The sequence below is a fragment of the Gavialis gangeticus genome, unplaced genomic scaffold (assembly GCF_001723915.1).
Source record: "Gavialis gangeticus isolate Ggan-Ray unplaced genomic scaffold, GavGan_comp1, whole genome shotgun sequence".
NCBI lineage: Eukaryota > Metazoa > Chordata > Crocodylia > Gavialidae > Gavialis > Gavialis gangeticus.
In genome coordinates this window covers 15,309,250-15,334,594 of record NW_017729011.1, presented here as the reverse complement: position 1 = coordinate 15,334,594, position 25,345 = coordinate 15,309,250, and the positions used below count along the sequence as shown (strand labels likewise).

At 48.7% G+C, this 25,345-nt stretch overlaps 1 protein-coding gene across 2 annotated transcripts in view; it reads right to left on the bottom strand.

Annotated features, from left to right (window-relative positions):
• Nucleotides 1-10,485: 10,485 nt before the first annotated feature.
• Nucleotides 10,486-25,345, bottom strand: part of PTPA (protein phosphatase 2 phosphatase activator) — a 43,505-nt gene continuing 28,645 nt past the window's right edge. For both annotated transcript variants that reach the window (XM_019510634.1, XM_019510633.1), the window contains 2 exons: nt 21,177-21,284; nt 10,486-13,546 (listed from right to left, as the gene is read on the bottom strand). In XM_019510634.1, the coding sequence (XP_019366179.1) occupies nt 13,472-13,546; nt 21,177-21,284 (183 nt within the window). In that variant the 3' untranslated portion in view covers nt 10,486-13,471. The remainder of the gene's footprint in view (nt 13,547-21,176; nt 21,285-25,345) is intronic.

Here is a 25,345-nt window from a genome sequence, read left to right as displayed (position 1 = left end):
TTTTTTTTTTCACTCTGCCACACTTCTGTATTGGCTGGAAATAAACCCAAGCAATGCTCAGAGCCCAGCTGCTCCGGGTCTGGCCCCTGGGATGCCTAGTGTCCTGAACTGCTCCCAACCCCTGTCAAAGGATGCAAGCATCGTACCTCCTCTGAGGATAAAGCTGGCCTTACATCACTTATATCACAGTAGGACCAGGAGAACCCAGCAGAGTTCAGGGTCTCATCGTGCTGGGTGCTGCACATACACACTGCAAGGGACTGTCCCGAAGCATTTCCTGTCAATGCAGATAAGACACCAGCACATGGGTTTTAGCAAGCCCTTTGTACAGCTGGGGAGCTGGCATGCAGGAAACCTAAGGCCACACAACAATTCTGTAGCTGAGTTGAAAACTGAACCCAAATCTCAAGAGGCCAATGCAGAGCCTTGACCAAGGCCAACCTTCCTCATCAAGGAACCGACTCTGAGCAGCCCCAGGCAGGTAGACAGAGCTGGGATCTCTTAACGTAAAAACATAACAGGCAAAGCTCAAGGGAGCATCTGACTTTCCCCTCTTGATTTAAGCATCTTTGATCTACTGATGATGACTGAGGGGGCTCTGCTAGCCGGAGGGCAGGGCTCACTGTGTCCTCCCATTTTCCCCAGAATCAATAGGCTTCCACCCCTCGAGGCTTACAGCGTTCCCTGGAATTTGGGACCCAAGTGGCTATGGCCTTCGAAAGGAGCATTGCATCCAGAGACAGAGGCATCAAGTGCAACGTGGATCAAGTAGTCACATGGTGGCAGCACCCACAACCCACAGTCGCAGACCAGGCCCCCAGGAAACTAAGTGCTATATGAGCATAACGTACAAAGAGCCCTGGAGTAAAATGCTCCTACACGAGTGTCTCCCTCCATAGCTTGCCCGGTTCACAGAGGAAGCAATGCCCCAAAGAACCAAGTGGTAACGAACCAGCCCCTTCCTGTCTCCCAGGCCATCCATTCACCACCTTTCACCGACATCAGTGGCAGATATATGCTGCTCGTGCATATCTGTGGGAATTTTCCCATTGACTTCTGTGGGGGCTGGATCATGCCATTAGTAAAAAAAAGACAGAGCCCAGGGAATTTGTTTTGCAGTCAAAAAAGGCAGAAAGGGCCAACTCTCTGGGTGGAAACAAAGGAGCTCACACTTTTACCTGCAGATCAGGGCAACACAAGCAAAGCCTTAAGAGAGAAACAAGCATTTTTCGGTCTGACGCCCCAAGCCGGGCTTTTTGCAGGATCTGCCCTTCCTTAAACCCTCGCTGGGGCCAAGGTCCATATTCTTCCCCTTTCTCTCCCCGCTCTGCTGCAATCTCCCCGGTTTGTGTGCAGGTTAGCAGAAATATATTTGGGGATATGCCGATGTTAGCAGATGTTGGAATGACTCCCATGCAGAGATAACAGTACGATAGCTATGGGGAAGACAGCAATCTGGTCCAGAGGCCATTCGTACTAGCGATGTGTGTAATATGTTAGGTTTGTCTAGAGCTGGATAATTAGCATCTGAGCACCAATTATTCACATTGCCCTCTTCATATTCTGCTTATATTTTTGATGATTAACACTCTTCTTTGATTTCTACTTTTTGCCTGTTTTAAAGGCATATGAAGCTAGAGGAAACCTGCCGTGCAATGGAAAGTATTTTCTAACCACGATAGTGGTTCTCTGCACCCTGGTTCTGGGGTCTGAAAGCATGACATGGTCATGCAAGGCTCAAAACATGCCAGTGAAGTAGATAAATATGACTATCCTCAGCTTACACGTGGGACATGGAGGCACAGGCAGGTGAAAGGACTTGTCCAAGGTCATATGCTGGGAGAAACTGCAGAATCCAGATCCTCCAAATCTGTCTTAACTACTGCTGCCTCCATTACTTCCACAGGAAAAATACACGGGCATTTCCACACCAAAGACAAAGTCTGGAGTTCTCCGACAAAGTCCTCTGGACCCAGAGTCCCACCTCGTTTCACCCAGGAAGCCTGGTAATCTGGCTGGTATTAATCATTAACCCATAGCAACAGGAGATAACCAAACCATAAATACTCCAGAACAGAACTTACCTCACTAAAAACTCCCACGGGCAGCTCTGGCTTTGATGGACTGTCCCTCCACGAGGACTCGGGTGCCCCCCTTGGGCTGGCCTTGCAGTCAGGACACGGCGGCTCGCACGGAGAAGCACCATCACCTCCGTCCCACTAGTCTTGATGTTGTGGACGGGTTTGAGGGCAAGCTAGTCAGGATTATCAAGACTTTATATTCATAGGGCATCCCTGAGAGGCTTAAGGTATATTTTCTGTACACCGTGGGGGGCAAAACAGAGTAACAGCACAGGACGTGATGGCAGTGGACAATTGCCTGCGCGGGGGGGCAGGTATCTGATGCGAGAGAGCCCCTTTCTTTCAGCAGACAGAGGCAAAACAAGAGCTGCAGGTTTCCGGCCTCACTGCAGGACTGCTTTCCTCGGACCGAAATCTCACAGGGGGCCACAATCCACAGCGCTCAGACCAGAGCCCAGGCTTATCCCTGATGATAGGTTAAGGGCTGTTAGGGAAACCCCCTTTTTGGGGATCCTAAACATCCCCGGAGGTTGAAGCACTGGTGGTTCAGGAGCACTGGGAGAGGCAGGAAGCCCCACTCTCCTTCCAGCGGGAGGCCCACTAGCCCTACAGCAGCTCTCTTCCAGCCTCAGCTTCGGGGCGTTTAAACAGGCTTTGCCCCGTCACAGCCTCTTGCATCTGAACAGTTCAGCCGTGCTCCAGACAACAAGCCTCCTATGGACACAGAGGCCAGGCACCTGCCCCTACTTTGAGCTCTGATGAGGCCAGTCCTGGCTTCTTACTCCCCCATCTACACCTGTGTCTGAGCTGGGCCGAAAGTGAGCTTCCTGCTTGCTGGAAACAAGAACGGGCCTGCCAGTGCCGTAGCAAGGGGGAAGCGAGCGGGGTGCCCACCCCGGGCGCCAAAGCGAAGGGGCGCCAACAGGGGCTGCTCAGCCGGGGTGTGAGTGGCTCATTGGGGGGGTGTGGGGATGTGGGGAGGGCGGCCCCTGCCGCCGCGGGTGCTCCCAGGCAAGCATGGCAGGGTGTATGCCCTGCAGATCTGTGCATGGGATGAGGGTGGGCTGCCGCTGCAGGCTTTGCCCCAGGCACCAAACTTCATTGCTATGGCACTGGGGCCTGCACGTGGAGGGAGGAAAGAATTTCTTCTGATGGAAAGTTTCCACACCTTTTGATGGCTGTCCTGGCTGGCCCCTGCAGTAGGAACTTCCCCTTCAACAGAAAAGGCTGAGCATCGTTCTTGACGGAGGGAGCCTAGCGAGTGTCACAAGACGCCTTTCAGCCCAGCAGCAGCTGACCCCCACCGGAGGGTCGGGGTATCAACCCTGGACCCCTGAACACAGTGACAATGGTCCTGTTGACTTCAATGGAGCGAGGATTTAACTTCTAATCTCCAGGCTCAATTGCCTGACCAGTGTGTTGTGCTGTCATTAGACTAGCAGGCGAGCCCTTGTACAGGATTTAGAGAGTCAGTGCTGTAGGTGAAGGAGACCCCCATCGTTATCACAGCAAAGGGGAGATTAGGAGAAAGTGCTTTCTCCTCTCTCTGAGCAGTTCCAGACTGTGTAGGCTCATATGTATGCAAGCAGAGTCAGAGTGCAGTGACTGTACAGTGCCCCCTGCTCCAAGCCTTATGATGTAGGGAAGCAGGATGATGGTTGTAGAGGGAACAGAGAGGCACTTTTGAAGTAGATCCCAACCAAATCTGCTTTTAATTCTTCATAAGTGGGGTAAAGTCAAAGTCACATCCCTTAAAGATTGAGTTAGAATTTTAATGGCCCTCATAATGGACAATCTCTGGGTCTGTTCCTGCAGCCCTGCTTAAGCAGTGTCAGAGAACCAGGCAAAACTGCCGCTTTGCTCATGAAATGTTTTCATAATTTCATTTGGGGGTATTTTAACCACCTAAAAATGCAGCTTTTCCCTGTCAAAAATGAGGCTTTTGCATTGAAACTTGTGAATATTTCTTTGTGTTTTATAATGGGAAAGTTGATGATGATCAAAATAGGACGTTGGTCATTTGAAGTGGTAAGGATTCTCCTATTTGCGAGAGTGCATGTGCGCACACCACGCAGACCTTCAACAAATGGAAAAGGTTTTACTTTTCCTCCTTGCAAAACCATCCCATTATGCTTTCCACGTTTTTGCCACAACGCTCTCATTGTGCACTGGCCAGTATGACCACGAGGTGAACAAATACCTGCGTGGCTTCCTTACTCACTCCTCTTCCTCTCTGCTGTGGACTGATGACTCTGCTGTGTATGTAATGACATCATTTTTTTCATTATTGTTATATGTATTGCTTCAATATGCAGCGATAAGCCCTGGTCATCATGACTCGGGACTCTGATTGTGCGAGATGCCGTACATGCACAAAACACAAAGCCAGCCCCTGCCCCAAACCTGTCTTTTCAGAAGCTGAGTCAGACTCGAAAGAACCAAAGCCCCTAACAAGGAACTGGAGCGGGCGCAGCACACGGCAGCCAGCAGGTTACATCTGCGTCGCTGCCTCTGCGGCAGGCTGCTGGAGACAACCGTTGGGAACCACGCACCATTCACCCTGCCCCTTCCCTTCACCACAGACTCATGGGGATGATGTTTTCCAAGCAGTCGGCCTGGCCTCCTTGAGGAGACTCCATACCCCTCCCAAGGGAAATGGAAGCCAAGCAAGGGGAAGATATTTGTATTTAATGGAATATTGTTTCGATTGCTTTGGATCTGGAGAACAGGATCCAGCTCCTGCATAGACCGACCTTTAATTAGCGGCTGAAGTGGAAAGAATATGCCCAGCTTCCATGGGAGTTGGATCCGTCCTTTGCTGAGACCAAACTGGGAGGAAACTGAAGAAAAAAAGGGTGATTCTGCTCCCACCCAGCTCCTTCCTAAATTCTTAATTATGAAGAATTAAAACCAGATTTGGTTGGGATCTACTTCAAGAGTGCCTCTCTGTTTCCTCTACAATCTTCATCCTGATTCACATTCGGGGAGTCCTTTGCTTGGGCCCTTGGGACGAGGTCAATCCTTGGGATAAAGCTTTGGACACCCTAATCTAGGAAGCAATAACCAGATTATAGAGATGCCCCATGGAAAGGGTTTCTCAGACCACCAGGACCCTTAGGCCTGGAGAAAGGCATTTGTCAGAGGTAACATGGGCTGAGCACAATCTATTATGCATGCACGCTTGGAGGACTTTCATCCAGAAGAGGACACCCTTCCAGCCTGGAAAGGGCCCTACTTGGGTGTCTGCTGTTAACGGGTAATGACTGAATCTTCAGCTCGCTCACAAAGCAGGAAGAAAAGGTTGTGGTAAAGAGGGCCAGAAACCAGGAAGTGAATAGACAAGGTTTTTGCTCTGCTCCAGTGGCAATAGGAGCACAGGGGAAGGATTCGGCTTTCAGCACGAAGCTCTGGGTTGCAGCTGGAGTCACACAGCCAGACATCCATTAAGGAGCATTTACATGAAGAGTGTTTTCATGGATGGTATCTCAGTGAGCTGATAATCAAGACAACGCCTCAGTCCGATCTCCACTCTGGGTCTTGTAACTCTGGAAAACCCCTGTTTTGAAACACTCCTTTTAAAACAAACCATCCCGTGGTCCTCAGCATTGTCCCTTTGCCAACCGCACATCCCTCACATCACCGTCTCTGTGTAAACCACAGATAACAATAGATCCAGCCACCAGCTGGGCTGGACTAGACTCCCTGGGAGCAATTCTTCCAAAGGGACTCAGTCTTGAGAGTCTCTCTGATATTTTTACAGATACCTTCAAGCATCCCAGAAGTGGTGACCGGATCATCCCAGAGCTGATTAGAAGCCGAACCCTCTGCTCTGCACATTTGGGTCACACAGAACAAAGGCCAAAAAAATGAAGGATGACAACTACAGAGAGAACAACAGGGCTTTAAATGCTACAGGACTGATGTAATTTTTCCTCTGACCCTAATTTTGAGCCTTGTCATCTTTGATATCACTAGTTTGCAGCAAGAAGAGAAATTCTACGAGGTTGGCTTGAGATGGGGTTAACTCCGAGTAGGTGACAGATCCTGTGAGCAGGTACAAGCGAGCAGAGCAATTTGCAGAGTGACTGGCAGGAGAGTTCAGATTGTACCAGAGTATTATCACACCAACTTCCTCGCTTGTATGCCATTTATTTTAGGTACTTCCACAGCCCCTCTGAACACACATTTATCCTCACAATACCCATAGCACAGAGCTATTATCCCCACGTTGCAGATGGGGACCAGAGGCACAGAACGACCAAGTGACTTGGTCAAGGTTATACAGGACATCTGTGATAGAACAGGATATTGTGCCCAGGTGTCCAGCCTTCCTCCCCTGGGTCAGTAACGTGTTGGCCCTGTCCCTAGGAAAACATCTATTTACCTCCCCAAAATAGAAACATTCAGGGGAGGGGGATGAGGTTATTTTTTAAAGTGCTTTTCCTGTGTTGATGTGAAAGGACCATGATTGACAGTTCTAGCCCCCAGACTCTAATTTGACAGAGATATCCCGATAGTTATAGAAGTTGGTGTTTCCAAGCTGTCTCCATCCCTGTTGCTGTTCCCATTCATCTGCGTTAACATTTTGTTGGCGTTATAGTCTGAAAGATCTGGTCTTGCAGCTCCAGTGAGCTTGGGGATTTCTAGCATCCTGCAAGATGTATCCATGCAGAGTAAATTAAAATGTGACTGCTTCAGCAAGATGCAGTTTGAATGCTCTACAGAAATTTGGAGAAGACTGAACTCTGGTGCTAGTGGCAAACATTCCAAGCAGTGGGAGAAAGCTGATGATCTCTGTTACAACTTCTTAGTAAGTTTTGTTTTGGGCTATCAGGGATCTTTTTTTTCCAAGGGATAGTTTATACATAAATTGATTTTTTTTTAATTGAGACATAGACTTAAGTCCAAAATTCAACTACAAGGAAGCATCTAAGGAGAAAGTTCACTTTCAGTGCCTCAAGTCTGACTAGTATCCAGCAGGGGAATATATTCCAATGTCTTAAATCTAGGTAGATCTACTCCATAAGCACCACGTTACCCGGATCATGTCTACACATGCTTTTACGTGCACCTAAACTTAATGCATACTTGCCTAATGTGTATTAAGGCAATTCAGGCGCATGTCTACACGTGTACGCAGTAAGGTGCATTAACACGGTGTGCGTACCGACTTGAGACTATAGTCCTACATCAGTCAACATACAGGGTGTTAATGCGCCTTAGTGCATCTACATGTTCATTAAGGCACTTTAATTATTTGCGCCTAAATTTGATACCTGCTTTTGCAGGTATCAAATTTAGGCACAAATAGCCTAAAATTGCCATTCTTAAGGCACATTAAGACTGCACATGTGTAGACCTGTGCCCCTAACATGCCTTAAAAATGGCTAATGCATTTTAAATTAGTACATGTAGACATGCCCTCAGTTCTAGATAGCTCATGGACAGGATAGGGCACATTGACCCCAAGGGATTTAACAGGTTTGTCTGCTGCTGTTAGTGCACAGCACTTTGCCCATAGCCATATCCAATCCAGCTGAAAACTGGGGCATTCCTTTTGCCCATATTAAAGCCTAGACCATATGAATGTTGAAATGTATTCTTAAATGTATGCACTTCAGTAGTGTCAATGATGTGTGTGTTTACATGTTCACACCCCACTTTTGTCACTATTGGTTACCACCCTTAGGGTTGAAAGCATTATTTCCAGTATTATCTTCATGTTAAAATGTAGTTTGTTTAATTCTAATTGAGTACCTGAAATTTTGAAATATATTACAACTACTTCCCCAGGGATCCTAGAAAGATGTCAGCCAATCAAAGGGATAATTTGCAGCCTTCTCCAATTCCTGGGCTTATTCATTCAACAAAGCACTTGGGCATGTGATTGGGCCATCTTACAAAAGCCACTTAAACAGCTGCTTATTGGGACTTCAGTTCCTGCTTAGGTACACTGCTGAATCAGGGCCACATGTTGCAGATGCTTCAGGGCAGATATTGTGTGTCCCTATGTGTTTGCAAAGCATCTAGCACAAAAGAGACCTTAATTCTGCCTAGACTTTTTGAGTGAAACTGTAAATACAAACAATGATGTAACAACTAGATGCTTGAGGGAGCAAACTTGCTTTGATTTTAGCAATCTACTTATTTGTTTACTGGTTTGAGCTAATTGAGTAAGCATTTCTGGATCAAGAAGCCCCCACTCCACCCCCTCAAAGGCATTTTTTTTGTAGCTAACCATGTAAAACTGCTTTCCTTAGAGTTGTAGCATCAGGAATCATCATTCGATTTCTAAAGAGCAGTGCTGAATAGTCCACCTCTTGGCTAAACCCTATCTGAACTGGATGTATTTATTTACTGAGGATCTTTCCCAACCTAACTATGGCAATTTTGGTCCTATTTTTATGATCCTGGTTTGAGAAAGCAGCATTTGAGGAATTTGCACTGCTCTCTGTGAGGGTTTTGCCTGGATAAAACCCACAATGAGGGCTCAGATCTGCTTGATCTCTCTCCTTTGATACAGTTATTACCCGCTCGGAATGGGAGATACGGGATAATAGCCTCTGAAATGCCCCACTAGAATTCCAGGAGAAAGCCTTTCTGGGATGGGGCTGTCCTAAAGCAGAGATGAGAGAGTGTTTGGTGAACTGGCTGAGAAACCTAAGATCTAACCATAGTGGGAATGCTAAAGTCAATTTAGTCCATGGACCTTTAATGGCAGTAGCTGAGGTTTTGGATGGGTGAAATTTTGATCAAAACTCAGTATTTCTCCCTCCTGCCCTAATATTTTTTTGGTTTCTTCTCTCTTTCCCTGGGTTAAATCCTCTCTGTCGAGAAGCCAGAGTAATCACCATCATTACAGAACTGCAATGCTCCCTTTTCTGTTTCACTGAATCTCTTTAGCCATCATGTAAGATACACCTGTTGCACAAGTCATATGATCTCTCTCTGGTTGGTTTTTCACTTTCAGTGATGCCTAAGTCTTCAGAGGGAAAAATCACATCCAGTTTCTACTTATCCATGAAAGGTCCTCTTTATACCATATGATCCTATTGAATGTGGCAAATGGTAAGTTTGTTTGGACATAGATCATGCCTTTATGGTCCTGAACTGTAATGAATAGGCTTGTTGGTACACAACAAATAATATGGACCTGACCCTTGAAATCTGTACCTGTCCTGCCACAACAACAGGTTGGGCTTTTCTTTCTAATACCCTATAATGGACTTCACCCTGCACAGAAGGAACAAGCTCATAACAATATGGTTACAATGGAATGAAGAGGTCTGGAGTTTCTTCTTCCCCATTATACCTCCATTCAGCTGTGGAAGTGGGCTCGTTCATTTCTGAACGTATATTTCTTCACCATTTGACTTTGTTTTTACTACAGTTAGTCCTATCAGTTACGAGTAGGGACTTGGAAGAAAGGGAAGGAAGGCTGTAGTGACTTGTAAAATACATACAATGCCAAGAAACCCAGCAGCTGTTGTATTAATGGCATAATATTAAAAACTGGCAACGGACATTTTCAACTCTTAAAAATCCGTTTCTGAATACCTGGTTTAAAAAAAAAAAAATTGACAGGGGGTGAGGTGGGAAGATGATGGGAAGCCCAGATCATGGTTGGTGGGTTCGTTTTTCAACAACACATTCTCCAAGGCAGACATTCTAGACTAATTTCCATACTGCTAAAGATTAGAGATCTATAAAATGATACCTGCCCCGCAGAAGTGTTCTTGTGAACCACTTTAATCCAGAGCAATATTAAAACCTAGGCCAGCTGCCTGTGCAGGGGCCAAACTAGAACCTTTTCCCATTAAAACTAGAATTTGACTAGAACCTCTGCAAACTTTGGTTGATCTCACTGAGATCTAGTAGGTGCCAAACAGTAGCACAGATCTGAACCATCCCATAAAGCCACACTTTACAAACTTACAGTACGGCAAAGAAGCCTGAGAAGGAAGGTGTCTTCAGCTCCTCTCCTGCCCCAGAAATGACACAGGGGAATTGAAGTCTCAGCACTTTTGACTATGCTAGAGAAGTACACAGCAGGGTTTCATTCTCTGCCTACCTGCAAAACCCAGGCGGACACATCCCTGGTGCTGGCATGCAGACTTTGCAGTATATTCACCATAAAAACGCACTGGCGATGCAAAGAAAATTGGAATATTCAAGTGGATGAGGCAAATGTATCCTTAAGTACAACACCAAATCAATTTTGGTGTCAGTAAGAGATCAATGGCCAGGACAGGAAGTGCCTAGACAAAGTATTTCCTTTATAATAAAAACTATAGTCTGGGAAGCGAGAACCAGATTTACAACCATTAGCTGGAGCAGCTTTGCTCCCAAACAGCTTAGAGTCTAGGGCTAACCCTACCAATAGCAACACAGACCAACACACTCACCAGGTGCAAAACACATCCATTTTAATTAAAACCACGATGTCAGAGAATGTGGGGAGGTGCTGCATCCGACACTGAAACAGCCCTGGGGTAGCGATTCAGATGGTGAGGTGCATGCACATTGGAGCCATGGTGCAAAAGGGACAGAACCCAAACAGGCTGGCAGTGGAGATCTCCTGGGAATGGGGAAAGGGATCAAGGAACAGGAGCAGCCCCTTGCCAAGTTATGGAGGGCAGGTAGGAGGTGGAGTGACAGGATTCACATAAACATACCTGTTTCAAAGCCAAAATCCTTAATGGAATGAGTGCCCCCTTGAGTCCTGCCTAATGGCTCCAGGTCAGCATCTCTGCCTCTTTCCCAAAGCCAGAGGAATGTGCTGTCACTGATATAGGAGTGCTACCAACCCCCAGCGCAGGGCAGGGAACACACCTCCCCATATCCTTTTGGCATTCTTCTGTACATTGTTACTGAACTATTCAGTTCAAAACAGTGTGTTATAGATATGTAGGACAAGATTGTCTCCAACTGAGTCAGGAGCCCAATTCCCATTAAATCCCCATGCCAGCTCTGAACATCTCAGGCAATGCGTCTCACCCGGTCTTTCAGGCTGGCATTAATAGACCCATTTTACAGAATGGTAGAATTGTCCAAGCTCACACAACAAGGCAGTTGGAGGACCCTCTAAACTGCACCTGAAACACAGAACTTGCAAGTCCTTAAACTCAGGTTTTAAAAAGATAAAAATAAAATCTTCCCCTAATTCACTTCCATGGTGATTTGGAAAGTAGAGTCTACACCTGGATCCAGGTAAAGAGTCAGGCACAGAGCAGAACTCAGCTGGGGGCTTCCCACATTTTGTTTAAAATGCAAGCTTATAAGCCACTATTTAGAAAAGACACCGACAGATTCTTCTCAGCTGCAGCTGTCCAGCACTGCGCACCAGCTCAGGCCCAGAAACGTGGAGCCAAGGGGACAGTGGCAGCAGCTCTGGAGGGTTTTGCCACTTTAGCTCCAGAACCACCTGCATCTTCATGTACATCTCCTTCTCAGACTTCCTCCCCCAGCAGCAGGGCACAAGCCCTGGGGAAGGAAGAGGCCAACCTGAGGGGACCGAGTCAGAGAAAAACTGAAAAACCCAGTTCCAGGAACAGATTCAACTTCTTTCCAAACTAAATAGCAAAAAAGGGGCTGAGAGGAGAAAAATTAAGCAGGCTAGGCATGGGTGGCAGCAATGGGAGAGACTCAGCTTTGCATTATCTTTAATGTTGAAAACCTTCCCTTGCTCTTCCCAGCAGCCACCACATCCTAGCACCCTCTTACACTCCAAACCCCTGTTTAACAATAACCCAGGAGTAAGATGCCCCTCTCAGACTAGAGGCTCATAAAGAATCTTTGACAGACACAAGGAAACAACTGAGATCTTCCCCCCAAACCCACCCCTGTTTCTTTACTGCTTTTCCCTTTCTGGTTCTGCTCGTTACCAGAAGATGTGTATTGAATCCAGTTAACTTAGACATAACATGAGCTTAAGCCACTGGGGGATCTGGGAGCATGGAACCACTGTAGGGAATCAAGCGAGCTATGCAGGACTGCTGACAACCCGCCCTTCGTGGGAAACACCCAGTGCGCCCAATGCTTTAAATAAGGTTTGAGTAAATATTCTTAGCATATATCCCAGTGGAGAGGCAGTTCTTCCAGGGAATGACTGAAGGGAAGGCTTAGTTTGAAGGATGTGATAGATTGCCCAGGGATATTTACACAGATTTTGTTTCCAGCAGTTAAATAAATATATTTAAAGCCAACATGCCCTACACTGCGCAACGCCTCCACTATCACATGTGGGGATGTGCAATTTAATGGGAAGATCCCTTTATTATGGACCTGCTGCTACAATTTATAATCAAGCAATAGCAACCACAAGGACATTCAGGCCACCCCTGCAGTAGTGGCTGCTAAACATCAGAGGACAGGGTGAGTGCAGTGAAGTGGGCTGTGCCCAGCCCATGCTGATCCCAAAGCACGATGAAAGAGCGGGCACATGCTGTGCCTATGTGCTACAGAAGGGGAGGAAGAAGCCTGCTCAGGAATCTCTAAAACAATGTCTTGCACAGCCACTCCCATGGATCCCAGCCCCCCAAGTGGTTAAAAATTTCCCCCAGGGCACCTCTCTGCTTCCAAAGCTAGCTCAAATATTCCCAAGCCCTGAGCTGATAGGGGTGGGACACCCAGCTGTAAGTGGGAGAGGAATACTAGATGGTGAAGACAAGGAAATTTGCTGAGGGAGTAGGGAGGAGAGGAAGCCAGCTTTACCCAAGAGAGGGGAGAGATGGCACTCTGTTTTCTAGTGACCCACAGGCATTACCTAATACTTCCTCTGCCTCTTTAAGAAAGCCTCTTCCAGACAAAGCAGCCGCACAGAGATGAGGGGACCCGAACATGTGTGCATGCTCACACCCCACAATGGCACTGGTTTCCCCAAACAAAACATCAACAGGAAACTTCAGTGAACTTCAAAGGGGAAACTGCAGTTAGCACCGCCCCACCACACACACGCGCACACAAACAGACACACACACGGGCCTTCCTCCCCCTCCCCATCCTCTTCCTCCAGAAAGTAAAAGCTGCGCTCTTCTTGTAAAAAAGCAGAAGCGGTATCTCCTACCCGAGCCCCACCTGCCTGCCCAGGGCAATACACAGCAGCCCTATGATCAAAGGAAAGTGTAAGGTCGGACACCCTGCGGGCTAGAAGCACAGCACTGGCTTTGTCGCTTCCCAGAGTCACCATGGCGAGTACTTGCAGGAACAGCTGCTCTTGGTCGTTTCTTCCATGCAAGGCCAATAAGTGCTTTGGAACTCTGTCCATTCGCAAACAAGGATTTGCAGGAATGAATGGGCTGTTTTACTGGAGCAGTGAGGAGGAGGAGGGCGGAGGGAAGAGGAAGAGCACCACGCTGGGTCTCCGCTACATTGGCTCTCCTGTGGCTTCCTTAAGATGTGACAGGCTGGATAGGAAGCAGGCTGCCAAACTTAAAATGCTGGATCACAGGGAACTTTTCCAGGCACTGCAGGAGGAGAGAAGGAGAGGTGTGAATTCAGTGTGTTGCGAGCAGGTGGCCACACCCACCACAAGCGAAGGAAACCAGGGACATTTCTGCTCCCACAAACCACCAGCATCACCCGGTTCCCAAGAGGAGTCTGGGTCTCAGGTGCCCAAGCAGACAACAAGCACAAACCAGCTCAGCTCAGTCCAGCCCAGGGAAGGAGGAGGAACAGCTTCCTTAAGTCTCTCCTGGGAGGGCCCATCTGACTGCTCTTCCCCTGGCTTGCTGCAGTCACTGCAGGCTTCATTTTCAGAAGCGCTGAGCAGCCGGAGCCCCATTCTCTGCAGTTGGAGTTTCAGAGTCCAGGCCCCAATCCAGGAAGGGCCATTTTCCTCAGTAGCACTCGCTCGCTTTCTCTCATTCAATATTTTTAAGCTCACCCTGGCCAACCAAGGATCTAGACTCATAGAGGGACATTTGAAGATGCCAAAACCCATGTGGGGAAGGCCCCGCAAGTGACATTTTCTAGCACAAAGTTCCCCAGGTCAATGATGCAGGTGTTATCATGTATGAGCGGGTGCCTTTCTGTTCCACTGGAGATATCCGACAGCCCTTCTCCGAACAAGCCAAGATTTCATGTAGCTGTCATGCTCCCCAGGCTTCTCCTGTCTACATTAGCTTTCCCAGTCCTTTTGCTCTGTTTTCTCACAGAAGTCTCTCCGGATCCCTAATCACTTAAGTACCCTTTTCTGGATCCCTTAGATGTGGTTTAAGTCTGCCTGGGCATCATTTGGAACTACATTTGCTATCGCACCCCTTTTCCTGTCAGCGCTGATGCAACTCAGGCCATCTGTCAGTACAATAACCTAGGCAGCAAGAGGCTGCTCATCCCCAGAGAGTCAGCTGGACAGGACCTGCCTCCCAGGGAATGGGCACAAGTAGTGCACAAAGGCTGCACTCATCACCTGTTATTGTCCAAGGAAGAGAAAGGAGGAGGGACGGAGAAGAGAAGGGCTCCCAAAAGTCAGCGAAGTCTCCGTCTGTGGTACAGGTTTGCGATGTCCAAGCCAGGAGGGCAACTCTTAAGACAAACAGCCTGTGCCCCTCACAAAGGATGTTTCCAGAGAGCAGGCTGTGGGCAGACCAAGCCCAAGGAAAAGGAGGGAGGGTGCAGGTGAGTGAGAAAGGAGCACACTGAAGAGAAGAGGACATGTAAAGCAAGAATCCATAAGGTAGGGGTGTCCAGGCAGGCACTAACCATATGACAGCTTCCCACCCTTTGGCACTGATCAGACAGCTTCTTGTTTAAGAGAAGCAAGTTCAGGAGTGATAGAAATGGTCACAGCTATGATGGGAATGCGATCCACTTCCCACAACTGAACAGAACAGGATTAAAACCGGTGGGGCTTAACCCAAAACAGAGTACCTGGCAGGCAGTCAGAGCATGTAAGCTTTGGTGCACTATGAAAAGGTATTCATTATCAACAGTTCTCCATGAGCCTGGCCAAGCATCTGGAATACCCTAGCCAGGCCTGTCTCTGGGCTACTGTAGCTCTCTCCTAGCACCTGGCTTATCCCAAAGAAAGGTATCTCAAATTGATCCTCCATACAGCACAGAGATGCACAAGGGATTCACGTGTCTGTGCGCAGATGCCTCCACAGCTCATGGTGGCAACAGCTGAAGGAGTGGACATACTCTGCACCAACACAGACAGCAGGTCTTAAGGGCCTTCACTTCTCCTGGGGCACAAGGGACTGATGCCAAGCAAAGCAGGGCCCCTTCATTTACAGTTTCAGTTAGACTCCCCACAAAACAGCACTGGATAAATCAGTAAGATTTTTCAGTATAAACAGGGGTGTCCACTTCATTGCATCCTGCCCAGGCTTCAGGAAAGCTCTCTTTCATGGCACAGTGGGACACCTAGGCCATCACAGCCCAATACCTTCATCTTAACCATCTCATTTCTCCAGCCAGGAACTAACAAGAGTGCTCCCCCCTTCCCAGTCTCCTGTATGCAGGAAGCTCAAAGAGAATCCCATGCTTGCTTATTCCAAATCATGGAGAAAAGAAATCAATGTCACTGCACTAGTGGGTCCTCTGGCTACCTGAGGGAGAGGAGCTTGTTCCTGTTCTCTCAGCTGGAGTCTTGCCTGGATCTGGGTTGTGTGCAACTAGACCAGGGGTGGGCAATTATTTTGGGCAGAAGGCCGCTTACTGAGTTTTGGCAAGCCATCGAGGGCCGCATGACAGGCAGCCAGGGGCAGATAAATATATTTTTTCTAAATTTTGTAGGTGTCCCACGGGCCAGATAGAAAGGCCTGACAGGCTGCATTTTGCCCACCCCTGAACTAGACAGTAGTAGGAGAGGTATTTAACAATTTTTTAAAAGATACATCAGCTTTTATGAAATTAAAAACACAAAGCCAAGTCTCACCAACCCCTTCATGTAGCTCATGGCTCTACATTCAACTAATTTTAAAGGAAAGAATTACATAAAGATCTGGGTATGGGGTCGATGCTCAAGTGCACTGGAAGGACAGCCCTATCTAGACACTAGGCAAAAGTGCCTTTCACCCAACAGTTGAGTTCAATGCCTTGAGGCCAGACTGAACCTTAATCCTAATCTCTCTTCAACGAACACTCAACACACTGCAGTGGTGAGACCCTTAGCTCAAGATGTGACAGGACTGCTGCTGTTCACGTGCTCTCCACTGCAGTGCATCCTGCAGTGCCTTGGGTTGGAAGTTACCCAGAAGATCCTGCTCCCAAACAAGGTGCGTACTCCAGAGCTTAGTTGCAGAACTCCCAGAATGCCCCAGTGCCACCCTAACCATAAGGCAAGCTACAGGAATGCTCCAGAACATGACCCCAGCATGGCTACAAGGATGCACTGAACCATAACGATAGAGCCAGCTGCTCCATGCATCCACTGTCCCCAAGATGGGTGCTTGGCTCAGAGAGAAAGCCATCTGGGACCCAGCCTGTGCTTGGAGAAGAATGCTGGTGTTCACCACAAATACTGCAGCCAAACAGGAAAAAGAAAAACCCAACTGCAGGGGAATTTGAGCCCTGACCCTTTCTAAAAGCCCCATCTCAAATGGCTCACTTCTCCCTGCTGCAGCCTGCCTGCCCCCTGGCCCAAGGCTGAGACCCTTCCTAAGTCATTTCCTTTAAGCACAGTTGATTACGAATCTGAGAGCAGTGAAGCCAGTGTGAGTGTACCCAGGAAGTCACCAGGCACTGCAAAAGCAAGGGCCCCTCATCTCCCACAGGCTAACCTGAAGCACCCATAGCTGATGTGCATTTAGACACCAATTCTTTGGGGAATGGAAACGGCATGTTAAGGACAGCCCACAATCCCCCCATGCGGAGCACAGAGAGAGCTTACAGCCAGAGGCAAGCAGCTGCCATTGCACTGTCGTCATAGAGAAGCAGTGGGATCCGAGAGGAGGTTAGGCCCATGGAATTCCAGTTGGGGGCCAGGGGTCAGGCTGTTTCCAGCACAATTTAACTTCCTGAGAGCAAGCTGCAGCCAGAACAAGTCTGCAGAGTCCTGAGACCAGAGTGAGGTGCAGAAGGGCTGAGTATCTGCTGGGGAAATAGTAATCACACAGACAGCCTCAGGGCTCCTGAGGGAAGCACCAGAAAGGAACAGGCCCTGTTCAACCAGGGTTTGGCAAGAAGGTTTCCCATATTCCTTCTAGCACCAGCAGACATGTTGCTGATGGCCTTGGCTGGTTTGGATCTTTAATGAAGAAACCACTAAAGCAAAGAATGTTATTTAGTCCACAAAATGATCCCCATGGGTCGATGCAAAGGCAAAGTGAGATGTGGAGCTCTACAAGAGATGGGGACGCCTTTTCCAATCACACTAGAAGAAGAGGATGGGGGCAAGAGCTCTCTTATCCTCCAGGAACAGAACTTCTGCTGGGTCACAGGGAACTCCAGAACATGGGGCCCCCTTTGCACTGCCTGTACATCAGGCCCTGCCAATACACAAACAGACCCACTCAGAGTGGATCATCTCACTCTGCTGATTCCCTCCAACTCTCAGGCTTAAGCCTAGTGTAGGAATTAACTATGAAGTTGGTTTCAAGTGCAGCCTGGGCAGATAGGATTGAGTTACACCAGTCATACTAGACAGCATTCTCTGTCTGACTACAGCCTGGAGGGGACAGTCATGAGACTCAGAAGCAGACAAGAGAACACACTGAGGGCTTGTGCCTTAATCACACTCCATTTGGTCAGCTCCACCTTCCTTCAATGGGAATAACACTTAAAAAAAAAAAAAAGCCTTCTCTCCCCCCACACACCCATTTTAATATACAAGGCAAAAGAGGCTGTTTTCAATCCTCTGCCCATCCACAGACTTCACTACACAAATCCTGAGAACATTTCCTGCCCACAAGGGAATGAATTCTACTTAGTTTACATTTGTTGCATTCAGGGGTGTCAACAAGGGGGGCAAAGCGAGGCATAAGCAACAGTTCACCTTCTAAATGATTCAGGCCTCAGACTTTTGCCCATTGTGGTGCTGCTGTTTTGTAACATCAAATAGTTTTTAAGCAGATGGACATCTATCTTCTTCAGGATACCCACTAGCAGTTCACCTTCCTGAGGCCTCCACTACCTGGGAGGATGAAGGGGCAGCATTTGGCATCTGCAGGGCACCAAGTGCTTCTCCCAGGTACAGCAGACGCATACTCAAGAAGCTGTTAAATAACTGGAACGTTGCTGGCTTGATGCCTCCATAGTGAAGTTCTAGTTTAATCTAATCAGCTTCAAGCAGTTATAAGGGTTTGGGGGGGGGGCCAGGAAGAGGAGGGAAGCGAAAAAAATCAGTAACCTTGCTTAGATCTCAGCCTGTCTGAGAGAAAAAGAACAAGAATATGAACACAAATCCGCCACATCCTCACTCCTCCAAGGCTCCATCAATAGTAGCTGCCTGCTAGGGGAATGAATGGAGCGTCAAGCCAGCAGTTGGGAGTTCTGTTTACCCAAGTATCTTCTGCTAATGTTGGCAGGATGTAAAAGAGGAAGCAAGGGATGGCCAATGCCACACAGTGGGGAAAAGGAAAACAAACTGGCTTCTACAGCCAGCAGCTAATGAAGCAGATTTTCAAGGGTGATTTTGCACACCCAACTTAAGATACCTCCAAGGGACCTGACTTTCAAAGGACAGATGCTCTATACTTTCTAAAAGCCAGGCCCTTCCAAGGTATCTGGCCCTGAAGTGGGAACCCACCGAGTGCTTCAAGAAGTCACTGGTGTGCATAGCCACCTCTGTTAGAGCCAAAGGCAAGGCCCAACCACCAGAGGCATGTACTGTGCTCCCATCTACTCTCACAAGCTAAGTGGGCACTGACTGCATCAGCACCTAGTTAGGAGACTTCCCTAAGTAGCTTCTCGGAATTGGTGCTGCCAGGTCAGTTAAAGGAGAGGGCTGGTGAATGCCTGGGCTAAGGACCCCAAGCATAGCATTAGGAGAGTGCTGTGCTCTAGGAACACATTTTAGTAGAAGCTCAAGCTTCTTGCCCTCCTTAAAAGATGAATCCTGTCAAAAACAAATCCTACAGCAGTTTCATTGCTCACTTCCTGGCCAAAACCACTGTGTCATGCTACTAAGCTCAGTTCAGAGCTTAGTTCTGCCTTTTTGCCCACATGTGGCTTCATCTTTCTAGCTATGACAAGGGTGCCCAACAGCATGGCATCCAGGTGGGGAAGGTCCTATATTACCAACGGTGATGTTTTGATCACAGTCTCCACAGGCAATCACGGACTAGGATACCTTTTTCCACTTAAAAGGAGCAGAAAGCAGCAGCAATTCTCATACACAAAAGTGCTTCGCAAACTCTAACAGCCTCTGCAGCCAGGAGAGAAACGCCAAGACACTGGAGCAGTGAGAAGACCCATTGGAGCCCATAGGTGTCTGTTGTTAAACCCCAAATTGGATACAGGCTCCCAGAGCCCTGCACTCAGAGCACTGGCTGGGGGAGCTCATGCAGTTGGCAGCTGGCCTCTCATCAATGGAAATCAGAGGGCAGGAGAGGCAGAGAGGTACAGTGGTTTGCCACCAGCAGTCTGCTCTCTCACTTCTTGTTAAGGTAGAGACCATTGTTCTGCTTTAACAGCACCCCAGAGGCCAGATGCAACACTGGCCTAACTCCACCAACTCCTGTGGATTACTACCACAGAGAATTTGCCCCACACAACAGAACACTTTGGGAACATTATGGTCCTTGCTGCAGCTCTGTTTTAGACCTGGTAGGTGGCACAAAGCCACTGAACAGAGTCCCAGAGAAGAAGGGGAACGGTGGGGACACTATCCCACTGCCTGGTGCTCCCAGCGAGGAAAGCTGAGCTGCAGCCGGAAGGAGCCAGCCCAGTCCCTCGCAGTGACGCCTCCCAGATTAGAGAGGTATGTGGGCTGGAACCTAAACACAGGATGTGAAGTTCAGAGGAAGGCAAGGGGGAGGGGAGCAGGGAAGGGAGAGAGTGGAGGAAGATAGGCAGTTAACCCTTTCAGACTCATACCAGGGTAGCTGTTAATTGAGCTCTACCCTCTCTCCCAGCACTACGGGCACAGCCTGTCTTAAGAGAGGAGTGTGGAGCAGTAAGCTAACTCCTTCAGTCCCTAAGTGGGAAATACTAGTGCCTCCAATGCCAGACAGCTGCAGTGTACAGAGGCACCATGCAGGCCGGGCACTGCTCCCTACCCCATGAGCTCTTTCAACTCCATGTTTTCCTCTACTTGCCACCGAGTGAGATCCAGCCCTGAGCCTGGCCAAGGTGCTTCCCTAGCTGGAGGAAAGTCCCTCTGACCCACAGCTCCCCCCACTCCTTCTACCCTACCCCAAGAAGCTAAGTAAGGATGGAAGTTCCTAACTGGTTTCCTCAAGTTTAGGATTAGCTTGAGCAGAAAGAGATGTAAGCACAGGGTGGAAAGGGAGATGAGTTCCAGCCAGAACTGCTTGGCTCCCCAGGCCAAGACTCCCTATGACAGTCTCTCCGACCGACTGCCACAGGGCTTTGGGGAAGGGTGGCTGGAGCGGGTCTGTGGCTTTGCCTGCGTCCTAAAATTGCACCAATATAGCCAGATTAATGCACTTGTGTGGCAAGATGAGGGCAAAATATCAATGGACAGTGCTCAAACTGGGTCCATGCAATTTCAGCATATGGACCAGCCGTCCATTCCTGAGTTGTTGCTTGGATGAACACAAGAGAAGGACAGAAAAATGAAGGAAAGCAAAGAAGTCTGCTCTCCCCCCACAGAAAGAGGTGCTAAAGGGACTGCTAGGAGAGCTCAGGCTTTGCAGGGCTCCTGGTCTGTTGGAAAAGGAGATGGCACATGTGCTAGGCTGTGAGCATGGGAGGAGCCAATGGATACTTGAGAACTAGTCACTCCCTTCCCAAGACACTTGGAGCAGGAGTGGACAAGAATGGGACTGGAGGTGATAGTATTAGAGTCCTAGGCCTCTTGCAGCAAGGGGGCAGCATTTGACTGCTAAAGATGGAGGAACTTCCAATGTCCTATGCCTAGCCTAGGTGAGGTGATGCATCAGAACTAATCTGAAAGGTACCCAGTGACTTGGAAGGGAGATGCCCAACGAGGTGGGACACAGGCTCATTTTTCTCTCCCTCTTCACTCACCTCGGCCTTGTACATGCGGATGAGCCCCTGGTTGACTTTGGACCAGGAAGGTACAGCACTGATGTTCCACAGCTGGTTGGAGTGCTCAGCAAAAGGGCCGGTCTTCATCTGAAAGGCAGAAGAAGAGAGCTAAGGGAGTGCAGCCAATGGGGAAGTTTATGCACAAGCAATGACTCGGTCACGCTCGCCTCAAGCAAAAACTCTCACCAGGCACTGTGACCCGTGCCCCAGCCATCTCCAGGTGCTGTCCCCTCTTCCGATCCATGCCTCCCTCCTTTAACACCAACATCACATAGGGAGGGGGCAAATCAGCCCCTTGCACCCTTAAGATACTGGCCTTTCCCTGCTTCACGTTTCTTTTTAAGCTTTCCGCCTTTGCTTTTTTTTTTTTAAATAATCCTTAAAGAAAACAAAAACCCAAACCCCATTCCCCAAAGAGCTGGGCTCCACTCTGCCCCCATCCTACCCAAGGCTTGAGCCCTCCCCATGAACACTGCTGGGCTTTCCAAGAAAATGACTCATTCTCCTTTCAGAACAACAAGCAGCAGCAACTGCCACCGCTGCCAGCAGTGAATATAGAGGGCAGCGCAAGCTGGCAGCAACCCTAGCACTAGCATCTGACACTGCACCTGCCATAAGCCGAGACAGGCTGGGGGGGGCGAGCAGTTCTTTGAAGTCGGTGCCTTTTACAGTGCTGGTGGGGCTGTGAGTCTCCAGCTCGCAGCCGATACGGGGAAGGGAGGGCTGTGTTCTTTTATTTTTTTTTAACTACAGTGTTTGATCATTGCCGCTGGCTTCTTTCCAGAGAGGGGGGGAATAAATAATAAAGTTAAACTCACGGAGAACTGCCTACTGCCTACCCCACAGCCTGCCCCTTCCCTCCAGGAAGGAAACGGACCCCGAGGGCCAATATGACCGAGCGATGTTCCCATGACATCATAAGCCACAAGGCCGGAGCTCAAGCTAGGAAGGAATGTGGGGAACCAAGCAGCTTTCTGACCACTGCTCCGGGGCTGGGAGAACCAGCTCATCCTCCCATTCACACACCCCCTATGCAGCATGAGGACGGTAGTGGTGGGAGACTGGACGGGGAGAGGTTTATGGCTTTGAAACCGCCTGCTGCAAAAAGCTGCTCAATCTGTCTGGGGAATGGCTGCCCTCCTGCACTGCCTGAGTGGCATCAGTGTGTGACAGAGAGGAAGAAAAAAAAAAACCAAAAAGAAAAAACAAACCAAAAACACATTTGCTCAGAGGACAACGTGTCTCAAACCCACTGACCTCTGGGCTGGGGCATTGTGGGTAACAGTTTTGTAGTTCTGCCTGGCCTGAACAGCTGCAATGAGAGCTCAGATGAATTTCTGCTTCCTCTTTGCAGTTCTTCCAAGAAGGGGAATGACTGATGAGCTGCTAAGCTGTTCCTGCTCCCCTCTGTTGTGCATGTTTTTCTTGCAGATACAAAATTACACACTCTCTCTCTTTCTCTCTCTCCCCACTCAACGAGGCTGGTGTGTTTTTAAGCACAAAGATCTGGCACTGAATCACGGCCAGTGGGCGACTGAAGAGGGTGCACGTGCTGAAGGTGAGGGGGACTTTACACCACTGACCAGGCGCGGTATAGTCCAGCCAATATGACCATGTCTCACGTGTTTGGGGCTGGTTGCAAGGCAGTTTCGAAACGCATCTCCCCCTCTATGCAAGAGTCTGCTGTGTGCCTTTCAGCAACGAGTCTCTTTCTGCTTCCCGGTCCCCCCCTCCTTCACATTGGCACAGCTCTGCTCAACCCCCACCACTTTGCTCCTGGCCTGAAAGCATTAAGACTGGTGGGAAGCTCTGAAAAGGCTGGTTCGGATAGCCAGCCCCGTGCCTGAGCCATCCAGGACCCAGGCGCCTGGAGCACCTGACATCTGCGACCACGGCCTTCCTAACCCACGTCCGCACCAGCAGGAGAAGACTTCACTATTGTTCGGGATTGGGGAAGGGAGGAGAGAAAGGGGGAAGAAAAAAAATTAGCTCATTCCAGCCACAAAGGGAGAAGAGGGAGAAAACGAGTGAGCTGGAGAGAGCGAGCGAGAAACAGCAAGAGCGCTGCAGTCCCGCAGTGACCCCAGGGGAATGGAGTGAGTCAGAGCAGCCATATTGAGCAGGAAATTACTCACAGACGCTGCGTTCCTGCCTCTCTGTTCCCAAGAGAATCAGCCTTTTGTAAATGGTTCCTCTGTCAGTAACTGGAGGGGGAGGGGGACGGCTCAGTGTAGTGCCTTCCTGTCAGTTCCTTCCCTTCCAGCTGAAACCTGAGCCCTCCCTTCCCAAAACTCCAAATTTAGAAGCCAGATTGAAACTGAAATTCTTTGCTGCCTGCCCTTGGCTCTTAAAGGAGCACGGCCCGATTTCCTCCAGGCTCCGGCGTGCCCCTGGGCTCTCCCATCCCCACGTGCACGTGGCGCGCTGGGGATCCCTGCTCACCGCACCTCGCCCCCAAGGGGCATCCTGACAAGGGGCCGGCGCTGGCTTTGTCTACGCTGCGGCGCCAGGCAGGCCGTGGGCGCTAGATCGCTAGCAACTTTCAAGCCACCCCGCGATATGGCAGCTCCTCGGAGACCGAGGGTGCGTGCGCATGGCTCGGATCCTGAATGAGCCTGGTGGGGCCCGACTCCCTCCGAAGGGGAGGTTGTTCAGAAGGTCGCTGGGACCTGCTTTTTTGCTGGTCTCTGGAACAATGCCGAGAATGAGTATTTTCTGATTCAGCAGCTGCTGCACGTCACCCCTGCTCCCAAACTTTAATGAAGCTTCGCAATTCCCCGTGCGGAGCCTCCATGGAGGTTCCATTTTGCAACTGGGGAAACCGAGGCACAGTGGTTCACTTAATGCTCACGCTGTGGCAATGTTCAGAGTCCCACTGAGCTAGGCACTGTAGAAACATGCACAGAAACAGATCCTGCCCTGAACACCCTGCATCCACACCAACGACGTGTCCCCTGTCACACAACAACAGCCCAGCAGGAAGCCTCTCAATCCTCCCGACCCCCTGGTCAACACGCTAGCTCCCTCAAAACCCTCTTATTAAAAGGGGCCAACATCTTCAAAACTGCCCCACTGATATAAAGACAGGCTCATCTATTTCACCTATATGCAATTCCCATATTCAACAGAGGGCGCTAAGAGGACAGAGCCATAGCGTATCAGATCAAGCATCATTTTACTATTACTTTAACAGCCTGAGGTTTCATGTATATGTAGCAAACACCACAGTTTGTTACTGAGCATTGTGAATAGGCAAAACAATGGGAAAACTCAAAAGAATATACTATACTGGGTTTTAAGGGGAAGGCAACATCCCCACATTGCAGCTTGTTAAACTACTCAAAAGCGAAGAATGATCCAATACCAAGACAACACTTTGTCTCGTGTACAAAACGTCTGACGTTTGCTTTATGTTTATGTAATTCCACTAATGGGACGCAGGTTTTTAATCAAGGGGATTAAAAGAAAAATAGCATTAATATCTATTTTAAATCTTTTTCCCCCAGTTATTTTTCAGGGGGGTTTTGTTTTTTGCTTGTTCTCTTGTTGACTGAGGCGGAAGGAAAGCTGATGTTAAAAGTTGTGTCAGTGCCACCTAGTGGCAGTAGCAGCCTTCTCCAGTACCAGGCAGATGAAGCCAACAACCAGACTAACTCTCCAAAGAGCAAACAACTTCTAAATAATATTTATAAAAAAATATGGGTAAAAATAGCCCAGGTGGAAGAATTCAGGTTGCTCCGAGTCATTATTTGCTGCCGCCAAAGAGGTCCAAGAGCTGCTTTACCAGCCGCTAGGTGGTGCTATAACACCTGAACTTTTTAAAAGTCCAGATTCCACCATCACCTCCACTGAAGTTTGTGGGACAGAAACATAACCTGTCTATACATTGTTATAATAGCCCTAAAGCTGATTTAGGCCAGGGAATCAAACTATTCAAAGACAGCTTTTAAAAATCCATCTGAACCCACCCAACCCACTTTGCTTTGTCTCCCCAATACAATGAGCAAAAACACGTATTTGTAATAAACATTTTTGTATGCAAACATGCTCTTTGTCCCCAAATTCAAAATCAATTGTATAGCCTCATGGGTTCTGTTTCCATTGAGCAGGATCAAGCACCCTTCCCCTACCCCCACCATACACATCCA